Source organism: Syngnathus leptorhynchus, chromosome 13 (genome assembly GCF_054491065.1).
Source record: "Syngnathus leptorhynchus isolate UIUO chromosome 13, UIUO_Slep, whole genome shotgun sequence".
NCBI classification, from domain to species: Eukaryota; Metazoa; Chordata; class Actinopteri; order Syngnathiformes; family Syngnathidae; genus Syngnathus; species Syngnathus leptorhynchus.
The window spans coordinates 4,664,725-4,687,001 of record NC_141207.1 but is presented as its reverse complement, the minus strand read 5'-3'; the positions used below and the strand labels follow the sequence as shown (position 1 = coordinate 4,687,001).

The 22,277-nt window shown below is 44.1% G+C and overlaps 1 protein-coding gene across 1 annotated transcript in view; it reads left to right on the top strand.

Annotated features, from left to right (window-relative positions):
- Positions 1-22,254, top strand: part of fbn3 (fibrillin 3) — a 42,676-nt gene extending 20,422 nt beyond the window's left edge. Inside the window, exons 9-65 of the mRNA XM_085927533.1 lie at positions 2,244-2,369; positions 4,802-4,954; positions 5,053-5,328; positions 5,444-5,587; positions 5,767-5,886; positions 5,960-6,085; positions 6,215-6,337; positions 6,419-6,694; positions 6,776-6,829; positions 6,912-7,037; positions 7,328-7,453; positions 7,590-7,709; positions 8,484-8,621; positions 8,710-8,760; positions 8,835-8,960; positions 9,028-9,252; positions 9,343-9,468; positions 9,551-9,679; positions 9,785-9,910; positions 10,722-10,847; positions 10,925-11,047; positions 11,112-11,237; positions 11,348-11,473; positions 11,554-11,676; positions 11,754-11,876; positions 11,953-12,078; positions 12,158-12,280; positions 12,385-12,507; positions 12,599-12,760; positions 12,836-12,904; positions 12,968-13,093; positions 13,180-13,305; positions 13,387-13,536; positions 13,613-13,684; positions 13,807-13,932; positions 14,003-14,128; positions 14,298-14,423; positions 14,502-14,618; positions 14,691-14,819; positions 14,893-15,012; positions 15,075-15,200; positions 15,375-15,527; positions 15,795-15,863; positions 15,946-16,071; positions 16,188-16,307; positions 16,389-16,511; positions 16,599-16,730; positions 16,826-16,951; positions 17,063-17,269; positions 17,353-17,478; positions 17,576-17,698; positions 18,221-18,337; positions 18,412-18,540; positions 18,619-18,738; positions 18,823-19,054; positions 19,128-19,284; positions 19,814-22,254. Coding sequence (XP_085783659.1) covers positions 2,244-2,369; positions 4,802-4,954; positions 5,053-5,328; positions 5,444-5,587; positions 5,767-5,886; positions 5,960-6,085; positions 6,215-6,337; positions 6,419-6,694; positions 6,776-6,829; positions 6,912-7,037; positions 7,328-7,453; positions 7,590-7,709; positions 8,484-8,621; positions 8,710-8,760; positions 8,835-8,960; positions 9,028-9,252; positions 9,343-9,468; positions 9,551-9,679; positions 9,785-9,910; positions 10,722-10,847; positions 10,925-11,047; positions 11,112-11,237; positions 11,348-11,473; positions 11,554-11,676; positions 11,754-11,876; positions 11,953-12,078; positions 12,158-12,280; positions 12,385-12,507; positions 12,599-12,760; positions 12,836-12,904; positions 12,968-13,093; positions 13,180-13,305; positions 13,387-13,536; positions 13,613-13,684; positions 13,807-13,932; positions 14,003-14,128; positions 14,298-14,423; positions 14,502-14,618; positions 14,691-14,819; positions 14,893-15,012; positions 15,075-15,200; positions 15,375-15,527; positions 15,795-15,863; positions 15,946-16,071; positions 16,188-16,307; positions 16,389-16,511; positions 16,599-16,730; positions 16,826-16,951; positions 17,063-17,269; positions 17,353-17,478; positions 17,576-17,698; positions 18,221-18,337; positions 18,412-18,540; positions 18,619-18,738; positions 18,823-19,054; positions 19,128-19,284; positions 19,814-20,188 — 7,820 coding nt within the window. The 3' untranslated portion in view covers positions 20,189-22,254. The remainder of the gene's footprint in view (positions 1-2,243; positions 2,370-4,801; positions 4,955-5,052; positions 5,329-5,443; positions 5,588-5,766; positions 5,887-5,959; positions 6,086-6,214; positions 6,338-6,418; positions 6,695-6,775; positions 6,830-6,911; positions 7,038-7,327; positions 7,454-7,589; positions 7,710-8,483; positions 8,622-8,709; positions 8,761-8,834; positions 8,961-9,027; positions 9,253-9,342; positions 9,469-9,550; positions 9,680-9,784; positions 9,911-10,721; positions 10,848-10,924; positions 11,048-11,111; positions 11,238-11,347; positions 11,474-11,553; positions 11,677-11,753; positions 11,877-11,952; positions 12,079-12,157; positions 12,281-12,384; positions 12,508-12,598; positions 12,761-12,835; positions 12,905-12,967; positions 13,094-13,179; positions 13,306-13,386; positions 13,537-13,612; positions 13,685-13,806; positions 13,933-14,002; positions 14,129-14,297; positions 14,424-14,501; positions 14,619-14,690; positions 14,820-14,892; positions 15,013-15,074; positions 15,201-15,374; positions 15,528-15,794; positions 15,864-15,945; positions 16,072-16,187; positions 16,308-16,388; positions 16,512-16,598; positions 16,731-16,825; positions 16,952-17,062; positions 17,270-17,352; positions 17,479-17,575; positions 17,699-18,220; positions 18,338-18,411; positions 18,541-18,618; positions 18,739-18,822; positions 19,055-19,127; positions 19,285-19,813) is intronic.
- The last annotated feature ends 23 nt before the right edge of the window (positions 22,255-22,277 follow it).

Here is a 22,277-nt window from a genome sequence, read left to right as displayed (position 1 = left end):
TTTGGAAAACTTGCCCTTCCATTTTCCCCGCCGTAAGTACAGTCTTTTGGCTGCCAACCAGCTGTTGCTTTCCCAACAAAGGAACACTTTCGGAATGTTTAAGTTACACACTCCCGTCACTCTCAGATTCCCTACTGCCTATGTATTTAGATTAGATGAATCGATGCCTAATGGTTAAATAAAGGTTTTTGCTTACTGTATTTTCCGGACTATAATGCGCACCTAAAAACCTAAAATATTCTCAAAAGCCGACAGTGCGCCTTATGATTTGGATTAGAAATCTGACATGATGCATTAATGGTGCGCCTTATAGTCCGGTGCGCCTTATTTAAGGACAACGTTTTAAAATGGGCCATTCATTGAAGGTGCGCCTTATTGTCCAGTGCACCTTATAGTCCGAAAAATACACGTCGACCATACACATTACACCTACAGGAAGAGGAATAGGTTATCACTGTGGCTAACAGTTTCCAGTCACTTGGTGGCCAATCGCTTGGTGGCTAACAGTTTCCAATCACTTGGTGGCTAACAGTTTCCAGTCATTGGTGGCTAACAGTTTCCAATCACTTGGTGGCTAACAGTTTCCAATCACTTGGTGGCTAACGGTTTCCAATCAGTGGCTAACAGTTTCTAATCTTCAAAGTTCTAAAATCTATACTTTTAGACAGTTTGTGAGGTGAATAGAGCAGGAAAAATAGTTACTGGTACTCAAGTAAGAGTTATACGGCATCGAAACTACTCTGGCAAGTACATCCGTACCTCTTGTTTTACGCAGTCGGACAAAGTCATGCTGGGAAAAAAAAGGTTCTCACAAATTTAGAAGCGTTCAATCGTCTTTAATGTCACGGTGTGATGAGGAGTCTCGTTCATGCTTTGGTGGCTTAATTCATTATTTCGGTTTACATTGGCACTTTTCCCCACTTTTGTAGATTACAGTAAATCGTCCTTGCAAAATGCATCGACGGGAAAGCACATACAGACTCAAGCCATATGAACCGCACGGGCACTTAAGCTGTAATTATGCCCCACAGCGCTACAGTAATTGCACATGCATATAAATAAGTGGCACACATCATAAAAATCTGATACAGCGTGGAACTTCGCTTTGGGTTTCCCCCTCACGCAGCAACGAGAAGTCTTCAAATCCAGCCCCAAGTGAATAACAGTCATTTAATGTGGTGTCATAAAGCATTGCGCACATAGGTGGGCCCCCTCAGCACTGTGCTTTGGTACTCTCAGAGGTCATTGGCATTTCATTTGGGGTTTATTGAGTTCTTCTCTCCCGCTATATGGAACTTAATTGAATTAGCAGTTGTATATTGGAAGAGGCTTGTGTTTGCAGCTCTAATCCCTCTCGAAGAATAAAGACATCATTGCTTGGATGACATCATGCACTGATTGTTGACTTCAATAAGTGAGTGATTATTTGGTTCTGCTGAGCAATATGTTATCCGAAAGGAAATGTGGTGTAGAATGAGTAGAATTGTCCTGAATGGAATTAATTCTGCGTTGATGAAGATAAAGATGATAACATCGTTTGGATTAATGTTGTCGCAGACGTATCACTATAAAATGTTTTCCATTCCAATCTCTGTTCGTCTTATCCTCACGAGGGTATCCCAACTGATTTTAGGCAAGAAGCCAGGTACACCCAGAATTACGGGACACATAAGCAACAATTCACTCTACGGATAATTTAGAATTTTCAGGTATGTTTTTGGAATGTGGGAGGGGCCCAAAGTAGTGAGAAAAAAAACATGCACAATATGGGAAGAAGATCCAAACTCCACACAGGGAAGGGAAATTTGAACTCAGCTCAAAAGTGTGTGCAAGATTTGCTAACTAGTCAGTTACTGTGCCATTATTGCAACAGGTGTAGTGTTTTATTATTTAATAGAAATTAAAATAAAATTATTCAAATGTTATTTTAATTCTTTCATACTCTGTGCTTTTCCCACTAATATTTTATTTTTGGATCGGTTGTTTAAATTAAATTAAATTGATTGTTAAATTAAAAACTGTTATGTTGTTTGAATTAATGTGACAAATGCGATTTTTTTGTATGAGCAAAATCTGTTTTTTATTCTTAGGCGGTTATAATTGACAATCCAAAGCGTTATCCTATTAGCCTAGGAATTTGCAAACAATGCTATTAGGCCCTAACAGCATACATTTTGTTTTATCATTTTTGGAAAACAAAAGAAATTCACCCCACTATGCTAAAAGAAACCAATATATTTCAGACATTGACGAATGCAGCACCCTACCCGGCGTGTGCGACGGAGGCGAGTGCACCAACACGGCTGGAAGTTACGTGTGCACCTGCCCACGAGGATACATGTCCAGCACAGATGGCTCCAGATGCGTGGGTGAGTGTCACCAGATGCCCGATGGATCATTGGCTGGCGCATCCGAGCTGGCATGCCATGAGTCAGCCTGGCCTGCGGACAAACACACTTTGGCTTCATATACACATGGTGGGACAGAGATACAAACATACCTCACTGACGTGCCCCATCAAACATTACCAGGTGTTAATGTATTCTTAAAGTCAGTCATAGCAAACACAACCAGGTGTTTACTTCAGAACATAAAAAATGCTTCATGCGTGTCATGTATTGCAACAGCTGGGAACACGAGAACAGAAAATGTTTATTTGCAAGCCTCCGTATTTTTATCCAGAGCCTGATCAAAACACACTTCAGTGTTCACATGATATATTGACTTCATGTTTTATCGATACAGACATATATCCAATGTAAGGGCTTTAAACTATCAGATTTATGCCCATTAAAGTGAAAACATGTTAGAGTGGAATTGAAATCAAAAGCAGTTTGCAATAACACAAATTTTCACTGGAGCCAGAGATGTCGGAATATAATTTATAAACAGGAGTATGCAAAAAATAAATAAACGCCTCTCTTTGACCAGACGTCGAGAGGCGTCTGCAGTCTTTTTGCAACAACACGATTGTTGCGCAATAGCGCTTATCTGCCAGGCTTGAGATCGGCTTCCTTGTGCAGGCTATTTTTTTTTTTTTTTTACCCTCACCAAACTTTGGAAATGTGATCCATACATTGGAGCATTGTCATGCCCAACAACAACAGCTAGCCTTCCAACAGTCAGTATGGAGTAGCTATTTTGCCTAAGTTTTCTTTTTCAAACCAACCCCCCCCATAAAATGGAGATAACATAATTGAGGATGGCTGATATGTTTGAAGGCCTCTCAATCAGTCTGAAGGGAAAAAACAGAATAAGAACAAATGAAATAGGTGCCAGACTCAACCCCCGTACATTCCTCCTCAACTTTTGTCCCAATTCCAAATTGGACCAGACCAGACCAGACGTGGAGGAGACAGATAAAGGAAGCCAGAACTGGCTTCGTATCCAATTGATATCTAAAGTCTGTAATCTCAGGTCCCACTTCCAAATTGGGTTTAATTCAACCCCTGCTCTAACAAAACATTTCTTAAATTTCTAAATTCTATGTTCTACTGATATGTATAACCAACCATTTGTTTCACCATATAAAAAAGCCGATTCGAGAATTCAAGGCTACGATAAGAAGGCAAACTGACTGGACGTCTGGCATGGATGCCTTGATAGATGAGGCCAACGAGGGTCTGGCGGGAGGGCGTGACAGTAATCAGAGCCTAATGCCCTGTCACACAGTGGAAGCCCGGGAAAAAAGATCCGTCCAGTCAGTTAGGCTCTATAAACACCTCTCATGAAATGAAAGCATATGCTGGCGTCGTGGCGAAATGCAAACCGCCGTCTGCTTCCAATTAAAAGTCTTCGTCATCTTCCTCAGCAAATCCCATCCGAGTCGCCCGGCTCGCTTTGTCCTGTGGGATGTTAACAGGTTTTAACTCACGTGTCGGACTTTGTACGCATGATGAAAGCAACGGGAATGCATATCTGTATCAAATGTTCGTGTGTGTGTGTGTAATTCAAATATTCCCACACGCTGCAGAGCCTCACTAATGTTCTGATCTAATTGGCAAGAATTGCTCCACATGGAACTGATTAATTCCAGAATGCTGGCTCATTAGTAAGATAATCGTCATGAGGGCCCCTAACCTGTACCCTTCCCCCTCCTTCGATAATGCTTAATTTTTTCTTCTTCTCCTTTAGTCGACATGACACACACACATACACACACTGTACAGTATGAACATTGCTTTCTTATAAATCGAGAGATTTCCAGGAATTGCCCGCTATCCCCTCCCCACTTGCTCTTTAAACTCTTGGCCCAATGACCTCAACCTGTCAAACTGTTACAAATAAGAGCCGTCTTCTCTTTTGGAGAGCTAGCACGGAGCAGATATTACCTGGAAACTTTTAACGTGTCATACAGTGGCATGGCTGGGGTGGAAAAAAAAAAGCTTATTTTATTAGCTGAGGTTTAACAACATAGTGGCCCTTCTAATTGAAGTGTGCAGTCTGTTAAATCTCTGACCACACCCGCTATTGATGTTGTTTTTTCGTACACTCCAGACATACTTTTAGACACCTGGAATCATAACCAGCAGAGGGCTGAGGTCATGAAGTCATTTGGTGTGCTCGACAGCCTTCCTGCGAAACACTCCTGTTTAAAATTACAAGCTATGTCTAAAATTTGTTTTGCTTCACCTCAATGTCACCTTTATTCACACTATCCAAGTAATTCACCGCACCAGCTAAAACTCGTGATTCCGGGTTCAAAATCAGCGAAAAAAAAGTCGTGGCTTATAGTCTGAAATTTACGGTATATTAAAAACATAATTTGACGAAACTGTTCATATGTTTATTCCTACTGCAGACCAGCGTGCGGGTACGTGTTTTTCTGCACTGGCTAACGGCAGATGTGCCGCTGAGTTGAATGGCCAATACACCAAGATGCAATGTTGCTGTGACACCGGTCGCTGCTGGGCGTTGGGACAGATTCCCGAGATGTGCCCAGTGAGGGGCTCTGGTGGGTAGAAACACACAGACCAAAAAGGGAATTGTGTGTGTATGTTTTAACAACAAATCCACATATTGTATTCACCCTTTCTCTTCTCTATCTCATAGACGAGTTCCGTCGTTTATGTATAGTGGGGATTCCTCAGGGACATGGCCTCCCCAACGGTTATCCCAATGGATACTTCCCCAACAATAATGGCTACGGACCTAAGTTTCCCGGTATTCCCAATGGGAATGGGGGTAATGGCGGAGGTGCTTTCGGAGGCAACGGGGGAAGCTTCGGCGGCAACGGTGGAGGTTTTGGAGGGAACGGAGGCGGCTTTGGCGGCAATGGAGGAAGCTTTGGAGGGAACGGAGGGGGACTTATGACCCATCACCAAATAGGTGAGTTGGTGTGGTTGCAAACAAACAATAATAATACTATTAAGAAAAATAAACTATTCTTCCAGCTCAATCATTTTTAACATTGCATTTCTTCTTCTGCGTTTTGTCTGATCAGGCACGGTGACTGTGAACGACACCACCGACATCTGCAAGCACTTTACCAATCTGTGTCTGAATGGCCGCTGCATTCCCAAACCCCCAAGCTATCGCTGCGAGTGCAACATGGGCTATAAGCAGGATGTACGCGGGGAATGCATTGGTGAGTAACATGCCCACACGCCATCACTCCCCCCCCCAACACCCCCTCCACTCTCCCATGCATCATGTTCACACTACGGCATTGTACTGCCACCTTCTGTCAGTTTCTCTAACTTAACTTACACGGCCCTTACCTGCAGCATCACCAATGAGAATCAACTGCAAATCTTTTCATTACAGATGTTGATGAATGTGTGAGTAATCCATGCATCAACGGCGATTGCGTCAACACACCCGGCTCATATCACTGCAAGTGTCATGACGGCTTCCAGGGAACACCCACCAAGCAAGCTTGTATTGGTATGTCAGGAAAACAAAAACAAAATCTGAATTCAACTTGAAACACGTGAATAATTTCATTTCTTCTGTCTAGATATTGACGAGTGTATCGTCAACGAGGTGAAGTGTCGCAATGGCCGCTGCGTCAACACTGAAGGAAGCTTCCAGTGTATCTGCAATGCTGGATTTGAACTCACACCTGATGGCAAAAACTGCATTGGTAAGGAGATGCTCTGCTCATATTATATTATGGTCTGGAAAATATCAGTATGGAGTATGTTCAAATTCAATTTCCCTAAGGTTCCTTGTGTTCTTACTTTAAGTTTTGTGGTCTCCCCCCCCAATCCAGATCACGATGAATGTGCTACCACCAACATGTGTCTGAATGGCATGTGCATCAATGAGGATGGCAGCTTTAAGTGTATCTGCAAGCCTGGCTTTGCCCTCGCGCCAAATGGACGCTACTGCACAGGTAGGTTTAAAAACGTCGAGAGTGCGTCAATCAATTCTAAGACACAAAATGCATATTGATTCCTTCCCTCTTCTCCTTTAGACATCGATGAGTGTCTGACCCCTGGAATTTGCATGAACGGCCGCTGCATCAACTCTGAGGGCTCCTTCCGTTGTGAGTGCCCACCGGGCCTGGCTATTGATGTCGATGGAAGAGTGTGCGTGGACACGCATATGAGGACCACCTGTTACGGAGCCATAAAGATGGGCACGTGCTCGCGGCCCTTCCCAGGAGCGGTGACAAAGTCCGAGTGCTGTTGTGCCAACCCTGAACATGGATTTGGAGAACCCTGTAACCCCTGTCCCTCCCGGAATTCAGGTAGAATTCTCAAGTGGGCTTCTGGTTTCTTTTTTTCCATTAATGAAACTGTCAATTTCAACTGTCTGTGTGCTTTTTCAGCTGAGTTTCAGGCCGTGTGCAGCAGTGGCATCGGCATCACAGCTGATGGCAGAGGTCAGTGAGACGGTCATCAGTCTTGTTAAAAAAAATGCTGCTGGTCCTGTAACTTTAAAAAAAATTATCAACTTGCTTCCAGACATTAATGAGTGCGCCCTGGACCCGGACATTTGTCAAAACGGCATTTGTGAGAATCTAAGAGGAAGTTACCGCTGCATCTGTAATATCGGCTATGAGTCAGACACCAGCGGCAAAAATTGCGTTGGTGAGTCTCTCTTTTTTTTTTATATATCATAACATGTCAAAGTGAGACTTTTTAGAAGACTCAGTGTGTGTTTTTTCAAACTGAGTATGAATTTTAATGCTCAAATTTATCCACATTCATCAACGTCATCTTCAAATGAGATGCGATAGTAGTATATCAAATAAAATGATGTTGGAAGGGTGTGAAGACGATGGAAATGACCTTATGCAAATGATCAGTACTACATTCTCTCCTTCTGAAACAATATAGTAGCATATTCTTAACATGTGATCATCATTACTTTTTTTCAGACATCAATGAGTGTCTGGTCAATCGACAGTTATGTGACAATGGCCTGTGCAGAAACACTCCTGGCTCCTATACATGTTCCTGCCCGAAAGGTTTTGTCTTCAAGCCAGACTCAGAGACATGTGAAGGTGAAGACACCTACCAACACACACATGCATCCTGCATTACATCTGGTTTTTACAAAAGGTCAAAATGAGGTGACCTAGTTTTTGTTGTAAATCGTATGTCGACCTACATCCCTAACCTTGCGTCTTTGTGTTCCAGATATCAATGAATGCGAGTCCAGTCCGTGTATCAACGGGGTCTGTCGCAATGTGATCGGGTCCTTCAACTGTGAGTGCACCCATGGGAGCAAGCTGGACTCTACCAACACCATTTGCGTGGGTAAGGAATGCTACCGCCATAAGGTCCTGCACTTTAAAACCGGGGTGGGCACATTTTTACTTATTTTTGAAATGGACAGATTGATCATAAAAAAAGTGTAAATGGAAAACAAAAATTGATACATCATTCTCAAATTTTGTTTTGTTTTATCCATTAATTAGTTTTATAGAGTCTAATAGTGTTTTTTTTTGTTTTTTGTTTATATTCTATTTATCTTATTTTATTTTTAAAAAAATGACAAAAAGTGATACATCATTCTCAAATTTTGTTTGTTTTATCCATTAATCAGTTTTATAGCGTATAATAGTGTTGATTTCATTTTTTTTTTTTTTTGGTAAGACTCCTAGTATACCACCCTAGAGGTCTGTAAGATAAATTATTGGATATGTATTTGCATACATGGTCTTGGTTCAGCTGCACATATTAATTTACATTATACAGTCAGCCAAAGCTACAAGTTGACATGCACTACATTTTCTCTGCTATTAATAGTCTTTGCTTGTTTGGTAGTTTGTTACTTTTGGAAAATTGCTTGCCGCTGCTGGAAGTGGAAGGTATAATTAGGCATCGAATAAATCCCAAGATTTGCAAAAGCTGAGCTATAAATGCTGCCGCCTTTGGTTCATATCTGTTTTTAATTTGAGGGAAAGTAAATTGCGGTTTGCTGTTTGGGTGGGTCCATCGATTATATTTTGGCTGCTCAAAATACAAAAACAAAAAGCAATATAAAAATGTTCACATGTGCTTCATGTTTTTACCACTTTGCCCCCACAGATAGCATGAAAAGTACTTGTTGGCTGACCATCCAGGACAACCGCTGTGAGGTGAACATCAACGGGGCCACGCTCAAGTCTGAGTGCTGCTCTACATTGGGAGCAGCCTGGGGAAGCCCCTGTGAACCCTGCGAGATTGGTCAGTCAATACGACGAATATTGTGAAGGGAAGAAACTCAAATGAATGCCAAGCTATATCAAGCAAAATTTCTCATATATGTTGTTAGACACGGCCTGTTCACGAGGATTCGCTCGCATGAAGGGCCTCGTCTGTGAAGGTAAGACCACCCAATTAGTAGATAATCAAATAACCTCCATGCACTTAAATGCATCTCGATGTTCTTCCCTGTAGACATTAACGAGTGTGAGGTGTTCCCTGGAGTGTGTACCAATGGCCGCTGTGTGAACACACAAGGCTCCTTCCGCTGCGAATGTGCCGAGGGCCTCACTTTGGATAGTACCGGGCGCACGTGCGTGGGTAAGACGATGCATGACACAAGACTCTTCCCGCTAAAATCATAACGTCCGCATTTTTATTTCGTAAGATATGCGCAGCGAGCAGTGCTACATGAAGTGGCACGAGGACGAGTGTGGCGAGCCGCTGCCCGGCCGGTACCGAGTGGACATGTGTTGCTGCTCTGTGGGCGCCGCCTGGGGTGTGGACTGTGAAGAGTGCCCCAAACCCAGCTCACCTGAGTACAAGGCCATCTGTCCAAGAGGACATGGTTTTGCTAACAAGGACATCTTGACTGGCAGGCCCTTCTACAAAGGTAGACCGTCGTCACAAAAGTCGTTCATGGATGAATAAATGCCAAACACAATTTTATTCTATGCTAAAATATCGGCATTTTTTCCCCCAGATGTGAATGAGTGTAAGGTCTTCAACGGTCTGTGTACTCACGGAACGTGCCGGAACACCATCGGAAGTTTCAAGTGTCGCTGCAACAGCGGTTTCGCTTTGACGGCCGAGGAGAGAAACTGCACAGGTACACGAAGACCAAAGAATAAATATATTATCGGAAGGATGCGAGTTATTCAGATCCTCTTGATCCCGTGTGTGTACGTTAGACATCGACGAGTGTCGCATCTCCCCGGATCTGTGCGGTCACGGTACATGTGTCAACACTCCCGGCAGTTTTGAGTGTGAATGCTTCGAAGGCTATGAGAGCGGCTTCATGATGATGAAGAACTGTATGGGTAAGTGGCGCACATGAAGAAAACAGTCTGTCACCTCTTTTTGATGACTGTTATCCCCATTTTCATCCTTCTCTTCAATCCCTTTTGTCTTCCCGGCGGCCGCAGACTTTGACGAGTGCGAGCGAAACCCCCTGTTGTGTCGCGGCGGGACTTGTCTCAACACTGAAGGCAGTTACGAGTGTGAATGTCCCCCAGGACACGCGCTCAGCACCGATGGATCGGCTTGTGAAGGTACGAAACCCGTCAGACATACTTGGGTGGGAGTGCTGAAGCGGATTTGCTAAAAAAAAAAAAAAAACAGTTTGGAGGCCATTACATCATTACAGTAACATTATGACACCAACCCAATTGAATGAAATCCAATCTTGTAAAATAAATATCTTTACGAGATTTAGTAGAAGATCTTCTCGGGGGACTTTAAGGACAATGTCGCAAATGATTCTGAATTTATAGCAACATTTTACAATGTTGTTTCTTGGCATCTCAGTGGAAATCAGTTGAGAAGTTTTTTTACGGCCAGAATACGAAAACAAACAATGAAAACATTATTGACCTTGACTGGAGTAATAAAGCTCAGTATTGATTCACGATGTTTGTATTTCAGGTGTATATTTCAATCGCGTAATAACAAAATAAAATAAAAATAAAAACGTTTTCTTCCAATTGCATTCAGTATAACTCACAACATGCCAGTGTGTTGAATTGGTGACCAAATTAAAATAATGTACAAGATTGTTTTCAAGATTTCTGAGTTTACGGTTATCTTATTTAGCTACACCAGAGGGACGTGCTGACGATTAATCGTAATAATATCTGTGGATCGTGACACGTGTTTTGCTAATCGAAGTGGGACGATGTTATGCTCAGAGCAACCAATCAAAGCATAGAAAAACACTGATGTCATCAGAGGCCAGCTCGTTGAAGTTTTGGTGACAAATTTAAAATCTGATTGATTAAAGAAACAATCTCTGTTAAGTTACACCGACCAACTGCGGCTTCTGAAGTCCCAAATGCTATAACACACAATTTTTGTCCTCAACAGATGTGAATGAGTGCCAGCTGAGTGACAATTTATGTAAGAACGGCCAGTGCGTCAACATGCCGGGAACGTACCAGTGTTCATGTGACACCGGCTACCAGGCCACACCAGACCGACAGGGCTGCGTTGGTGAGTGCGGGCCTGTCCTCCATATCGTTACCATTCCCACGAGCATGCCGCCAATTCATATCTAATCGATAATTTAGATATTGATGAGTGCACCATCATGAACGGAGGCTGTGAGACCCATTGCACCAACTCCGAAGGCAGCTACGAGTGCAGCTGCAGTGAAGGCTACGCCCTCATGCCTGACCTCAGGACGTGTTCAGGTAAACAAACACAAGCCCGGCAACATGAGTTGAAGATTTTTAAACTCTCTTGCATTTTGGTTAGACATTGATGAGTGCGAGGAGACGCCAGACATCTGCGATGGAGGCCAGTGTACAAACATTCCAGGGGAATACCGCTGCCTGTGCTATGACGGCTTTATGGCTTCTATGGACATGAGGACCTGCATCGGTGAGAAGAAGAAAAACATTGAATCTTTCTCAGGCTGTGGTTCTATTTTAGTCATCTTTTCTGTGCCAGAATCACACATGTTTTCTTTGTGTCCGTTTATACACACGCAGATGTGAACGAGTGTGATTTGAACCCGAACATCTGTCTCCACGGTGACTGTGAGAACACCAAAGGGTCCTTCATTTGTCACTGTCAGCTTGGATACTTTGTCAAGAAGGGATCGACCGGATGCACAGGTGTGCACACGCATACATACAACACACACACACACACGCACACACACACACACAAGTATCAATATTGAATATATTTTCAGATATTGACGAGTGCGAGGTCGGCGCTCATAACTGCGACATGCACGCCGCATGCATCAACGTTCCCGGAAGCTTCAAGTGTCGCTGTCGGGATGGCTGGGCGGGAGATGGCATTAAGTGCATCGGTGAGTATATTTCCATTTTCATCCAAATCTGGTCACATTTATATTGGAAGGAAAAGTGATTGATCTTTGTGTCGTAGATGAGGATGAGTGCTCGGCAGAGGACCACAACTGTAACCCCAATGCGGATTGTCTCAATACGCCGGGATCCTACAGATGCACGTGCAAGGAGGGCTTCAATGGGGACGGCTTTTCCTGCTCTGGTAAGACCCCAAAATGTGGTTGTCCAACTTCTCAGAGTTGTTGTCACTGATTGCGCGCCGCCTTATTCGGCCTCAGACATGGACGAGTGTGCAGACAACGTCAACCTGTGTGAAAACGGCCAGTGCCTGAATGCTCCCGGAGGATACCGCTGCGAATGTGAGATGGGCTTCACCCCGACAGAAGACAGCAAAGCCTGTAAAGGTGCGCGTATCCGCCGACTCCACCCTCATTATTTGGTTTACATTCATCAAAATAACTTTTCCCAAATACTTTACCACAGATATCGACGAGTGTAACTTCCAGAACATTTGCGTGTTTGGAACGTGCCAGAACCTTCCGGGGATGTTTCGCTGTGTCTGCGATGATGGTTATGAACTAGACCGTAGTGGAGGAAACTGCACAGGTGAGCGTCAGGGCGCCAACAGCAAACCAAATAACTCATACCGTTTTTTGTTTCATGTTAAGATCGCACACTAAGAAGCTCATTTGTGTCGCTGTATTCCACAGACATCAATGAGTGCGCTGACCCGGTGAACTGCATCAACGGGTTGTGTGTGAACACGCCAGGAAGTTACCTGTGCAACTGCCCACCCGACTTTGAGCTCAATCCTACCGGTGTTGGTTGTGTAGGTGAGGCAGAATATTAGAATAGAATAATTCAATGAGTAAGATATGCTAAGCTATATTTGTGATACGCATTTTTGACATATGGCTTACTCAGATACTCGTGTGGGAAACTGCTTCCTGGACATCCTCACGCGGGGCGACGGTGGAATCTCCTGCAGCGCTGAGATCGGAGTGGGCGTGACCAGAGCTTCCTGTTGCTGCTCGCTTAGAGGCGCCTGGGGCAACCCTTGCGAACTCTGCCCTGCCCCCAACTCTAGTATGCATGACCACCTAATCTGCCATTTCTAGTCAAGAACTTATCCGTAAATAACCAGCTTTGTTCTTTCATCAGCTGAATATCGGACTCTTTGTCCTGGAGGGGAAGGCTTCAGACCCAACCCCATTACTGTCATTCTAGAAGGTAAACCATTCAGCTCTCGTAGCTCTACCGGAACTACAATAACGTATTTGGTTCTTTCTCTAGATATTGATGAGTGCCAGGAGCTTCCAGGCCTCTGCCAAGGCGGAAATTGCGTCAATACCTTTGGTAGCTTCCAGTGTGAGTGCCCAGCAGGTTATTATCTCAACGAGGAGACCCGCATCTGTGAGGGTAAGAAACTTCATAACCAATGGCGAAAGCAATGTGTTGTGTTTCTTATTTATAGTAATTCTACTAACTGCTTTGTAAATATGTAGACATCGATGAATGCACCACCCACATTGGGATCTGTGGACCCGGTACCTGCTACAACACTTTGGGCAACTACACGTGTGTGTGTCCCCCTGAGTACATGCAAGTCAATGGAGGCAACAATTGCATGGGTAAGCAGCACAACACAGCCAACATTTTTGTTTTTTTGGACGGGACTTTGGTGCTGATTCCGCTCCGTGTGTGAAATTCAGACATGAGGAAAAGCGTGTGCTACCGCAACTTCAACGACACGTGCGAGAACGAACTGTCCTTCAACATGACCAAGAAGATGTGCTGCTGTGCCTACAACGTCGGCAAGGCCTGGAACAAGCCGTGCGAGGCCTGCCCAACTCCCGCCACTTGTGAGTGTCACCCAGTCATTAAAAAACGCCTCATTGGGAAAGAATAATTATGTATTTCTGTCCATTTGTGTTTCAGCTGAGTATCAGTTACTTTGTGGTAACCAGGCCCCTGGCTTCATTATTGACATCCATACCGGCAAGCCAGTCGGTGAGGTCATCATTGTGCACCGTCTCAACACTTTGTCGTAATGTTGGATGTTAAAAAATGATATGTCCATAACCAAATGCGTTGACATCCATCTATTCCTCCTCTGCTGTCATCACGTGCAGATATCGATGAGTGCCGGGAGATTCCTGGCATCTGTGCCAATGGCGTATGCATCAACCAGATAGGGAGCTTCCGTTGTGAATGTCCGATAGGCTTCAGCTACAACAACATCCTGCTCATTTGCGAAGGTAAACCCTTATAAAATAACCGGCAGTCTAATGGAACCCGTGTTTGATGTTGTATCGATGTCCCGCGCAGATATTGACGAGTGTAACAGCGGGGAAAACCTGTGCCAGCGCAACGCCAAATGTATCAACATTCCCGGCAGTTATCGCTGCGAGTGTTCGCCGGGATTCAAACTGTCCCCCACTGGGGCCTGCTTGGGTCAGTACATGTGCTTTGATTATGTTCATTGATTAGAAAGTGATTAAAAGGAAATTCTCACAATTGTTCAAATATAACGTTTCTTTTTTTGCCTTTTCTTCTACCATTGTCCCAATGCTCATCCCTCAACATGACATAACTCATCTCATCCTATTCGTCATCGTGTCAGACCGCAACGAGTGCCGGGAGATTCCTAACGTGTGCAGCCACGGAGAGTGTATCGATACCCAAGGCAGCTACCGCTGTCTTTGCCACAACGGCTTCAAGGCCACCGCAGACCAGACCATGTGCATGGGTGAGAGGGACGATCCACGGCTGACGGTTTTATTTTCCTTCTGCTCAGTTTAACTCGGGATATTTTGTGTATTTTTAGACATTGATGAGTGTGACCGACAGCCGTGTGGCAACGGTACCTGCAAAAACACCGTGGGGTCCTACAACTGCCTGTGCTTCCCCGGCTTCGAGCTCACCCACAATAATGACTGCATGGGTATGGAATCATTGACACGCTTAAATACCCGGAATAGTTATAAAAGTCTAATGCCAACTGTTCACCTGGCAGACATCGATGAGTGCAGCGCCCTGCAGGGTCAAGTGTGCAGAAATGGCCAATGCATCAACGGCATAGGTTCCTTCCAATGCTTTTGCCACGAAGGTTACGAGAATACACCTGATGGGAAAAACTGTGTCGGTAAGTCTGATTCACGAGTTTAATGCAGTTTGTGACATTATTATCTTCAAACACACTTTTCCTCTCCTTACAGATATCAACGAGTGCGTGAGTATGCCTGGCACGTGCTCACCGGGAACTTGTCAGAATTTGGACGGATCCTTCAGATGTATTTGCCCTCCGGGCTATGAGGTGCAGAATGACCAGTGCATTGGTAAGACACAGTGCATGGGCACTTAGAAAAGGCACAAAATAATCTTAAATCCAACTTTTCAGATATCAACGAGTGTGAGGTAGAACCAAACCTGTGCCAGGATGGCACCTGTACCAACACCCCCGGGAGCTTTCAGTGTACCTGTGAACCGGGCTTTGTGCTTTCTGACAACAAGCGACGCTGCTATGGTGAGACACTCGTCATTGTCATTAGTGGGCGGAGCTCAGGGTTTGGCAGACTTTTGTATTCAATTGATTTTTAAAAATGGAGAAATGGACCTTGTCATTGCTAGATTGAAAAATATGCACAATTGTTTATTTGATCAAGGAACAATCTAGTCATTCTATTGTCTTTTACGACAGACACCCGAGAGAGTTTCTGTTTCACCAAATTCGAGGTAGGAAAGTGTTCTGTCCCAAAAGCTTTCAACACCACCAAAGCCAAGTGCTGCTGCAGTAAGATGCCCGGAGAGGGCTGGGGGCTTCCCTGCGAGCTGTGTCCCCAAGAGACTGAAGGTGTGTAACACATTCAAATTATGTGCTCTCATGTACAGTCCACCATAGTCCAAAATTACATAAACCAGATTTTACATTTGACAAGATCCTCATGGTGTTTGCACTGTTTTGTTCAAAGCAGCTTGGATGTGAAGGTCAGACAATATCAAACATTGTAGAGTTTTTTTCTAAGTAACCTTAAGAAATACGTGAAGAAGCTTAATGAATTTATGCGCATGATGACATTTGTAAAATAATGAAACTGACCTTTTCCTATGTGTTTTCCAGCTGCTTTCAACACTTTATGTCCCTACGGCCACGGAGCGCTGCCCGGACCTGGTGGGGGTGCTCGCCAGGGTGTGTGAAACATCAGAGGACTCAATTAAAAGAATAAGGGAACATATATGTCTATAAGAGATGGCTTTTTTCCTTCCTTTAGATATGAACGAGTGTCTGGATAACCCGGGTATTTGCCAGAATGGCATCTGCATCAACACGGATGGTTCGTTCCGCTGTGAATGCCCCTTTGGATACAACCTGGACTACACTGGAGTTAATTGTGTTGGTAAGTGAAGCGTTATGTCCAATTTGAATATCTACTTATATGAACCAAATCTGATTCCATGCCAAATAAAGGGCAATGTATAGATGTTGAATTGTCACCACGCTTATCCTCCGCAGACACGGACGAGTGCTCCATTGGAAACCCGTGTGGAAACGGAACCTGCACCAATGTGGTGGGAGGTTTTGAATGTTCTTGTCAAGAGGGCTTTGAACCCGGACCGATGATGACATGTGAAGGTCAGCCGTTCGCGATCATGATGACGATATCTTCTGATTCGCTTGAAGTTGAAATCCTCCATTGATCGTTCCTATCTGCAGACATCAACGAGTGCTCCAAGAATCCTCTGCTATGTGCCTTCCGCTGCGTGAACACCTTTGGCTCCTACGAGTGCATGTGCCCTACCGGCTACGTGCTGCGAGATGACCAGCGCATGTGTCGAGGTAAGAAGATTGCCAAAAATGTACTTATTTCAAAAACATGGTTGATTAATTATCTATCGGCCTTTTGTCAATGTCCCCAACTATTAGACCAAGATGAGTGCTCAGAGGGTTTGGACGACTGTGAGTCCAAGGGTATGACGTGTAAGAACCTCATCGGGACCTTCATGTGTATTTGCCCGATTGGCATGCAGCGCCGGCCTGATGGAGAGGGATGTATGGGTGAGTAAACACGCTTCAAACATCAAGTGTGTCATATGCACAGCAACATTGGGAGGTTATGAAATGAGACATGTCCCTTGTTTATGTACTTGCAGACTTGAATGAATGCAGAGCCAAGCCTGGCATTTGTAAGAACGGCCGTTGCGTCAACACTGTGGGAAGTTACCGCTGCGAGTGCAACGATGGCTTCGAGCCCAGCTCCACTGGAACTGAGTGTATCGGTAAGACATTGATTACCTACTGGAATACGCTGTAAAGGAGAAGTCGTCGTAATTGAATTGACTTGAAAGCCACAAAAAGCACGAGTCATTTGTTTTGGGGTTTTTTTCCAGACAACCGCAAGGGCTTCTGTTATATGGAGGCCTTGCAAACCATGTGTCAGCAGTCATCCACCAACAGGAACAGCGTGACCAAATCCGAGTGCTGCTGCAACACGGGTCGAGGCTGGGGCTCACAGTGTGAGCTCTGTCCGCTGCCTGGCACCGTACAGTACAAGAAGATGTGCCCTCTTGGGCCCGGCTACACCACGGATGGCAGGGGTGAGTAGCTGAGCACTGAACATTAGAACGATCTTGCCGAAGGAAACCAAAGCTGAAATTTTCGGGCCATAATTTGTATCCAGATATCAACGAGTGCCAGGTGATGCCCAATCTGTGTCAAAACGGTCAGTGCATCAACACTATCGGATCCTTCCGATGCCATTGCAACGTCGGATACAAGACCGACTTTACCGCTAGCTCATGTGTCGGTAAGGTTGATTCTTTCTAGAATAAAGCGTTTATGGTTTTGGGGATTCTGCAGCTTTCCCGTTTCCTAAACCTCATTGATGTTTTATTTGGTTACAGACATGGATGAGTGCTCACTGTCTCCCAAGCCGTGTAATTTCATCTGTAAAAACACGGAGGGCAGCTACCTGTGCTCCTGTCCAAGAGGATACAGCCTGCAGCCTGATGGAAAGACCTGCAAAGGTACAAAGACTAACATACACGGATCAAATTTTTTTTATCACCACTAGTTATAAATACCTCAAAGAATCTGTAAAAATCATGACCTACTATCGGTTCGGTTTGTCATGAAGCGAGATTTTATTTTTATTTTCAGTTATTTTCTAATCAAGTTCACTAAATGATCTCCAGGTTTGTGATAGTATCAAAAAAAATATAATTCTGTAATCTGGATTTTTTTTTTAAACCTCATTTTATGACAGTCACATTTTGAAAGGGGGAAACGTCTTAAATTATTCATCCATCCATAAAAACATCTTTTAGTGAGTGGGAGTCAAATTTCCCACTCTGACATAAATTCAGTCATTTTTATGATGATTGAACAACCCCCCCCCCCCAAAATCATTTCCAGTTGGTATCTTTCTGGAATTTAACGTAAGCAAACTGTATTTACAATCTGTGACATAAACGAGATGGTGGGAAATGATAACACGGGATTCTAAGTCACTCATGGCTTTAATGCAGTGTTTCTTCTCTGTTGCTAAGATCTGGACGAGTGTTCCACCAAGCAACACAACTGCCAGTTCCTTTGTGTCAACACCATTGGGGGCTTCACTTGCAAGTGTCCTCCTGGCTTCACTCAGCATCAAACAGCCTGCATTGGTGGGTGGTAGATCGCATCCACTCAGTGTTAATCGTCTTTGCGTGCATTGAATTCAACAATTCTGCCTTTACAGACAACAACGAGTGCATGGGTCAGAACACTGCATGCGGTTCTCAGGCTTCTTGTGTCAACACTCCCGGTAGCTTCAACTGTGAGTGCGCTAAAGGCTTCTCCTTGGACAGCACAGGCGTGGAGTGTGAGGGTAAGTCAAACATGGGACCAAACCGACATAATGTGTTTTGATGTGTCAAAACCTAAAAACACTCTTCCGGGTTGTCAGATGTGGACGAATGTAGCAGTAACCACCGTTGTCAACATGGCTGCCAGAACATGATGGGAGGTTTCCGCTGCGGATGTCCTCAAGGCTACGTACAGCACTACCAGTGGAACCAATGTGTCGGTGAGTCGGATTCTTTACGTCTTTACGTTTTTGTTCTTAGGTCCAATCATGACTTGGATTCCTATTCTGTCCATTTCTATGCAGATGAAAACGAATGCCAGTCAGGCTCAATGTGCGGCTCGGCGTCCTGCTATAACACGTTGGGCAGTTACAAATGCGTGTGTCCCTCCGGCTTCGACTTTGAGACGCCTGCTGGCGGCTGCCAAGATGTGAACGAGTGCGCCGCGGGAGGCAATCCGTGTTCGTACGGCTGCTCCAACACAGATGGAGGATACTTGTGCGGATGCCCTGGAGGTTTCTACAGGGCCGGACAAGGGTGAGTTATAAGGAGAACCTCTATTGTTGGACGCAGTTGTCATCTTTTTGAACATGTCTGTGTCCATCTGCAGTCACTGTATATCAGGCTCAGGCTTCCCAAGCCAATTGGGCGTGGAAGGCGAGGAGGATGACAGTCTGTCTCCTGAGGCCTGCTACGAGTGTAAGATCAACGGAGGAGGAAAGAACGGACGACACAAACGCAACGCAAATGAAAATGAGCTGGATCATGTAAGTCCTCTAGCAAGACTCTTAATGGAATACAAATAGAATGCGGATGACCACTGCTGACCTGAACTGAAACTGTGACAAAAATTGGATGTGTTTTGAGTTGTGTTGCCAAATATATTTTCAACTTCAAAAATAAATCAAGTGGAAATATTGGGTGGTGGATAAGGCAGGTGGACTTTTGCTAACTCTAAAGGGATATACTGAGATTTACTCATTCTTTTTAAAAGCTGCTTCCCAGCATTTCGATTCCTAGCAATTGTTTGGTTTTTTTTTGCCTGACGATTTCGACGAGCAAGACAGAAATAAACCAGGACTCTGAGTGGGGCTCAGCTGCTGGTGAGGCTGCTTAAATTGCCTCATTCGTTGCTATAACTCACAAATCTAATCACATCAATAGTCATTCAGTTGTAGGCTAGGGTCTCAAGGCTATGCTATTTCCGCTATCATCAAGATTAGGCGAGGTCACGGTGATTCGTCCTACAGTCTGTACACAATGATGACATCAAATTGAATTTGCGATCCATTACAGGAGCCAGTGAGTCTGGCCAGCGTGGACACGGAATCCGCCATCCCCATGAACCTTTCGCTGGCCTCGTTCCTCAATAAGGAACCTCTGCTGGAGCTGCTGCCCGCCCTGCAGCCGCTGGAGCACCACGTGCGCTACGTCATCACTCACGGCAACGCCAACGAACACTTCCGCCTGCTGGAGCGTCGCGACGGAAAGAGCGTGCTGAGGCTGGGCAAGAGGCCACCTCCCGCCGGGTCCTACCGGCTCGACATCGCCAGCCTGCCCCTGTTCGGGCCCCGGAGACGAAACCAGCTGGAGGAGCAACACGACAAGGACTACCTACAAGGGGAGATTGGGGACGCCCTCCGCATCAAGCTTCACATCCACCTGCACTGAATGCCCTCGCAAGCCCCGCCCCGGGACTGACCCCCCCCTTCAAAGCCTGAACCTTTGCGTATTAACCCGCCCTTGTATCCAGAAGAGGGTTAACCAAGGGCTATGAAAGACTACGGCAATCAGCCTAACTCTACCACCACTTTGTTACTGTTCATGTTATTTTGTGTTTTGTGTGATTTAGATTTCCCTTTTTTTTTTTTTTTTTTACCATAATTATACTTGTGTCCATTCTTCTCTTCCACAACTAAGCACTCCTGTGGAGCAGATCACAGCGAGATGCGTAGAGCCCCCCCTAATACAGGAGCATCTCAATAAACTGGAATATGAATGAAATGTCATTTATTTAAATATTTCAATTCATAACTGAATCGAATCACACACCAAAAAAAAAAAGAAGCAAAATCACCCATCTTGAGAATATTACAAAAGAGAGCTGTGTAATATATGACATTAACATTCTGAATTGAACTAATGAAATAAATAAAGCATTCTAATTTTCCAATTTTCTATTCCAATTTATTGAGGTGCACTTGTAAAAGATATAATGGCACACAAGTCCATGAAGCACTTTTGTAGGCAGGCAAAAAAAAAAAAAAAAAAAGCACAAAAAATGGGGATTTATGATGAGAAAAAAAAAGTGCTGAGAGCTGCCATAGGTGTCTTTCTGCAGTTGAAGTTTAATTCGGTGACAAGGAATGAGGCATCTTCATGGCACCTCTCTGGGATATTCATTTCAAACGTCACATCTCACTTCATGCTACTGTTTTGTGTCATATCACGAGGCCCTTTGCAACTGTAACGCAACATTTCAGGTTCACCCACGTGGAATTAGCGCTTGTTATCTCAGTGCGATGCTGACATGAAAACCAAAGAGGGTGCTATCGTCACGAGCAGGGAATTCTACACTAAGCAGTTTTTTCCTAAAGAACCTGGTTTAGGTCACTTTTATATTACTTCCCTTTCAAGGGATTTTAAGGTGGATAGATTTCAACTGATGCAACACTTTACCTGACCAGAATTGTGATCTTAATCTGGGCCAAGGCGCGTTTACACAACAGCACCAAAAAGTACCAGTCTTGACAAGCTGTAAATTAAAATATCAAAATTACAGTATCAATGTATGCATGCAAAAATAATCCATCAGGTCATACTCTTCATGTCTCAGTTTTTTTTTTTCTCTCTAGAAAGAAAAAAAAAAGGTGCTATCGATAATCCCGTCTGCTGTACAAAGAAACGCAGTCTTGAATCTGGATTGCAAAAAGTGACATTTGTTTTTCATTTTGTGCCAGGCTTTATTATTGTTGTGTTTTTTTTGTCTCAGTGCTGAAAAAAATAACCTTATCAACCATGCTTCTTGATATTGTATAATTTTAAGCATTTTAATTTTTTTTTAAATTTTTAATGTCAAGACAGCCAAAGTAAACTGTAGATTGAAGGCCTTTTAATGCTATTGATTTATTGTTCTCATAAGAAGTCTCAGAGATTTAACTAGATCAACATTCTGATGTCATCATAAGGGGATCACAGTCTTTTCGGATAAGCGTCAATGCAAAGTTGACCACCTCCAGCTCGGCTCATAATGGTGCTAAATGTTTTGAGCATTCAAGGTTGCCACACTGGGCCAACAGCACGGGCCATGTTTATCACACATAACCATTTTGTCTATTTCTAACCTGGAAATCTTTGTAAGACTTTGTATCTTAATAGCGTCCTTGTGTCTCTTATTCGACCATTTTGTTTGTTCGTTTGTTTGTTTTTTGACATTTCAGTGCCAAACTTGAATAGTGCCATCAGCATCATCGCCCACATGCACTGAACTATGATGTGCTATATTTGCCAGGAAACCAACAACTTGGCCTTTTTAAAGAGAACGCTAACGTGACAATCATCCCGTACACAGCACGTTTATTTGTCAAAGATCAATAAACAACATTGATTTTAATATTCTGATCCTCGTTTATGTGGAAAGACAAAGACACTCTGTCGTTGGAATTTGGTGAGAACACCTTATATTGTAAACTTCTGTCTGTCCAGTGACAATTTGCAATAAAGTATTGTGGGTTGTATTTTTAAGTGTTCCTTCCTGGCT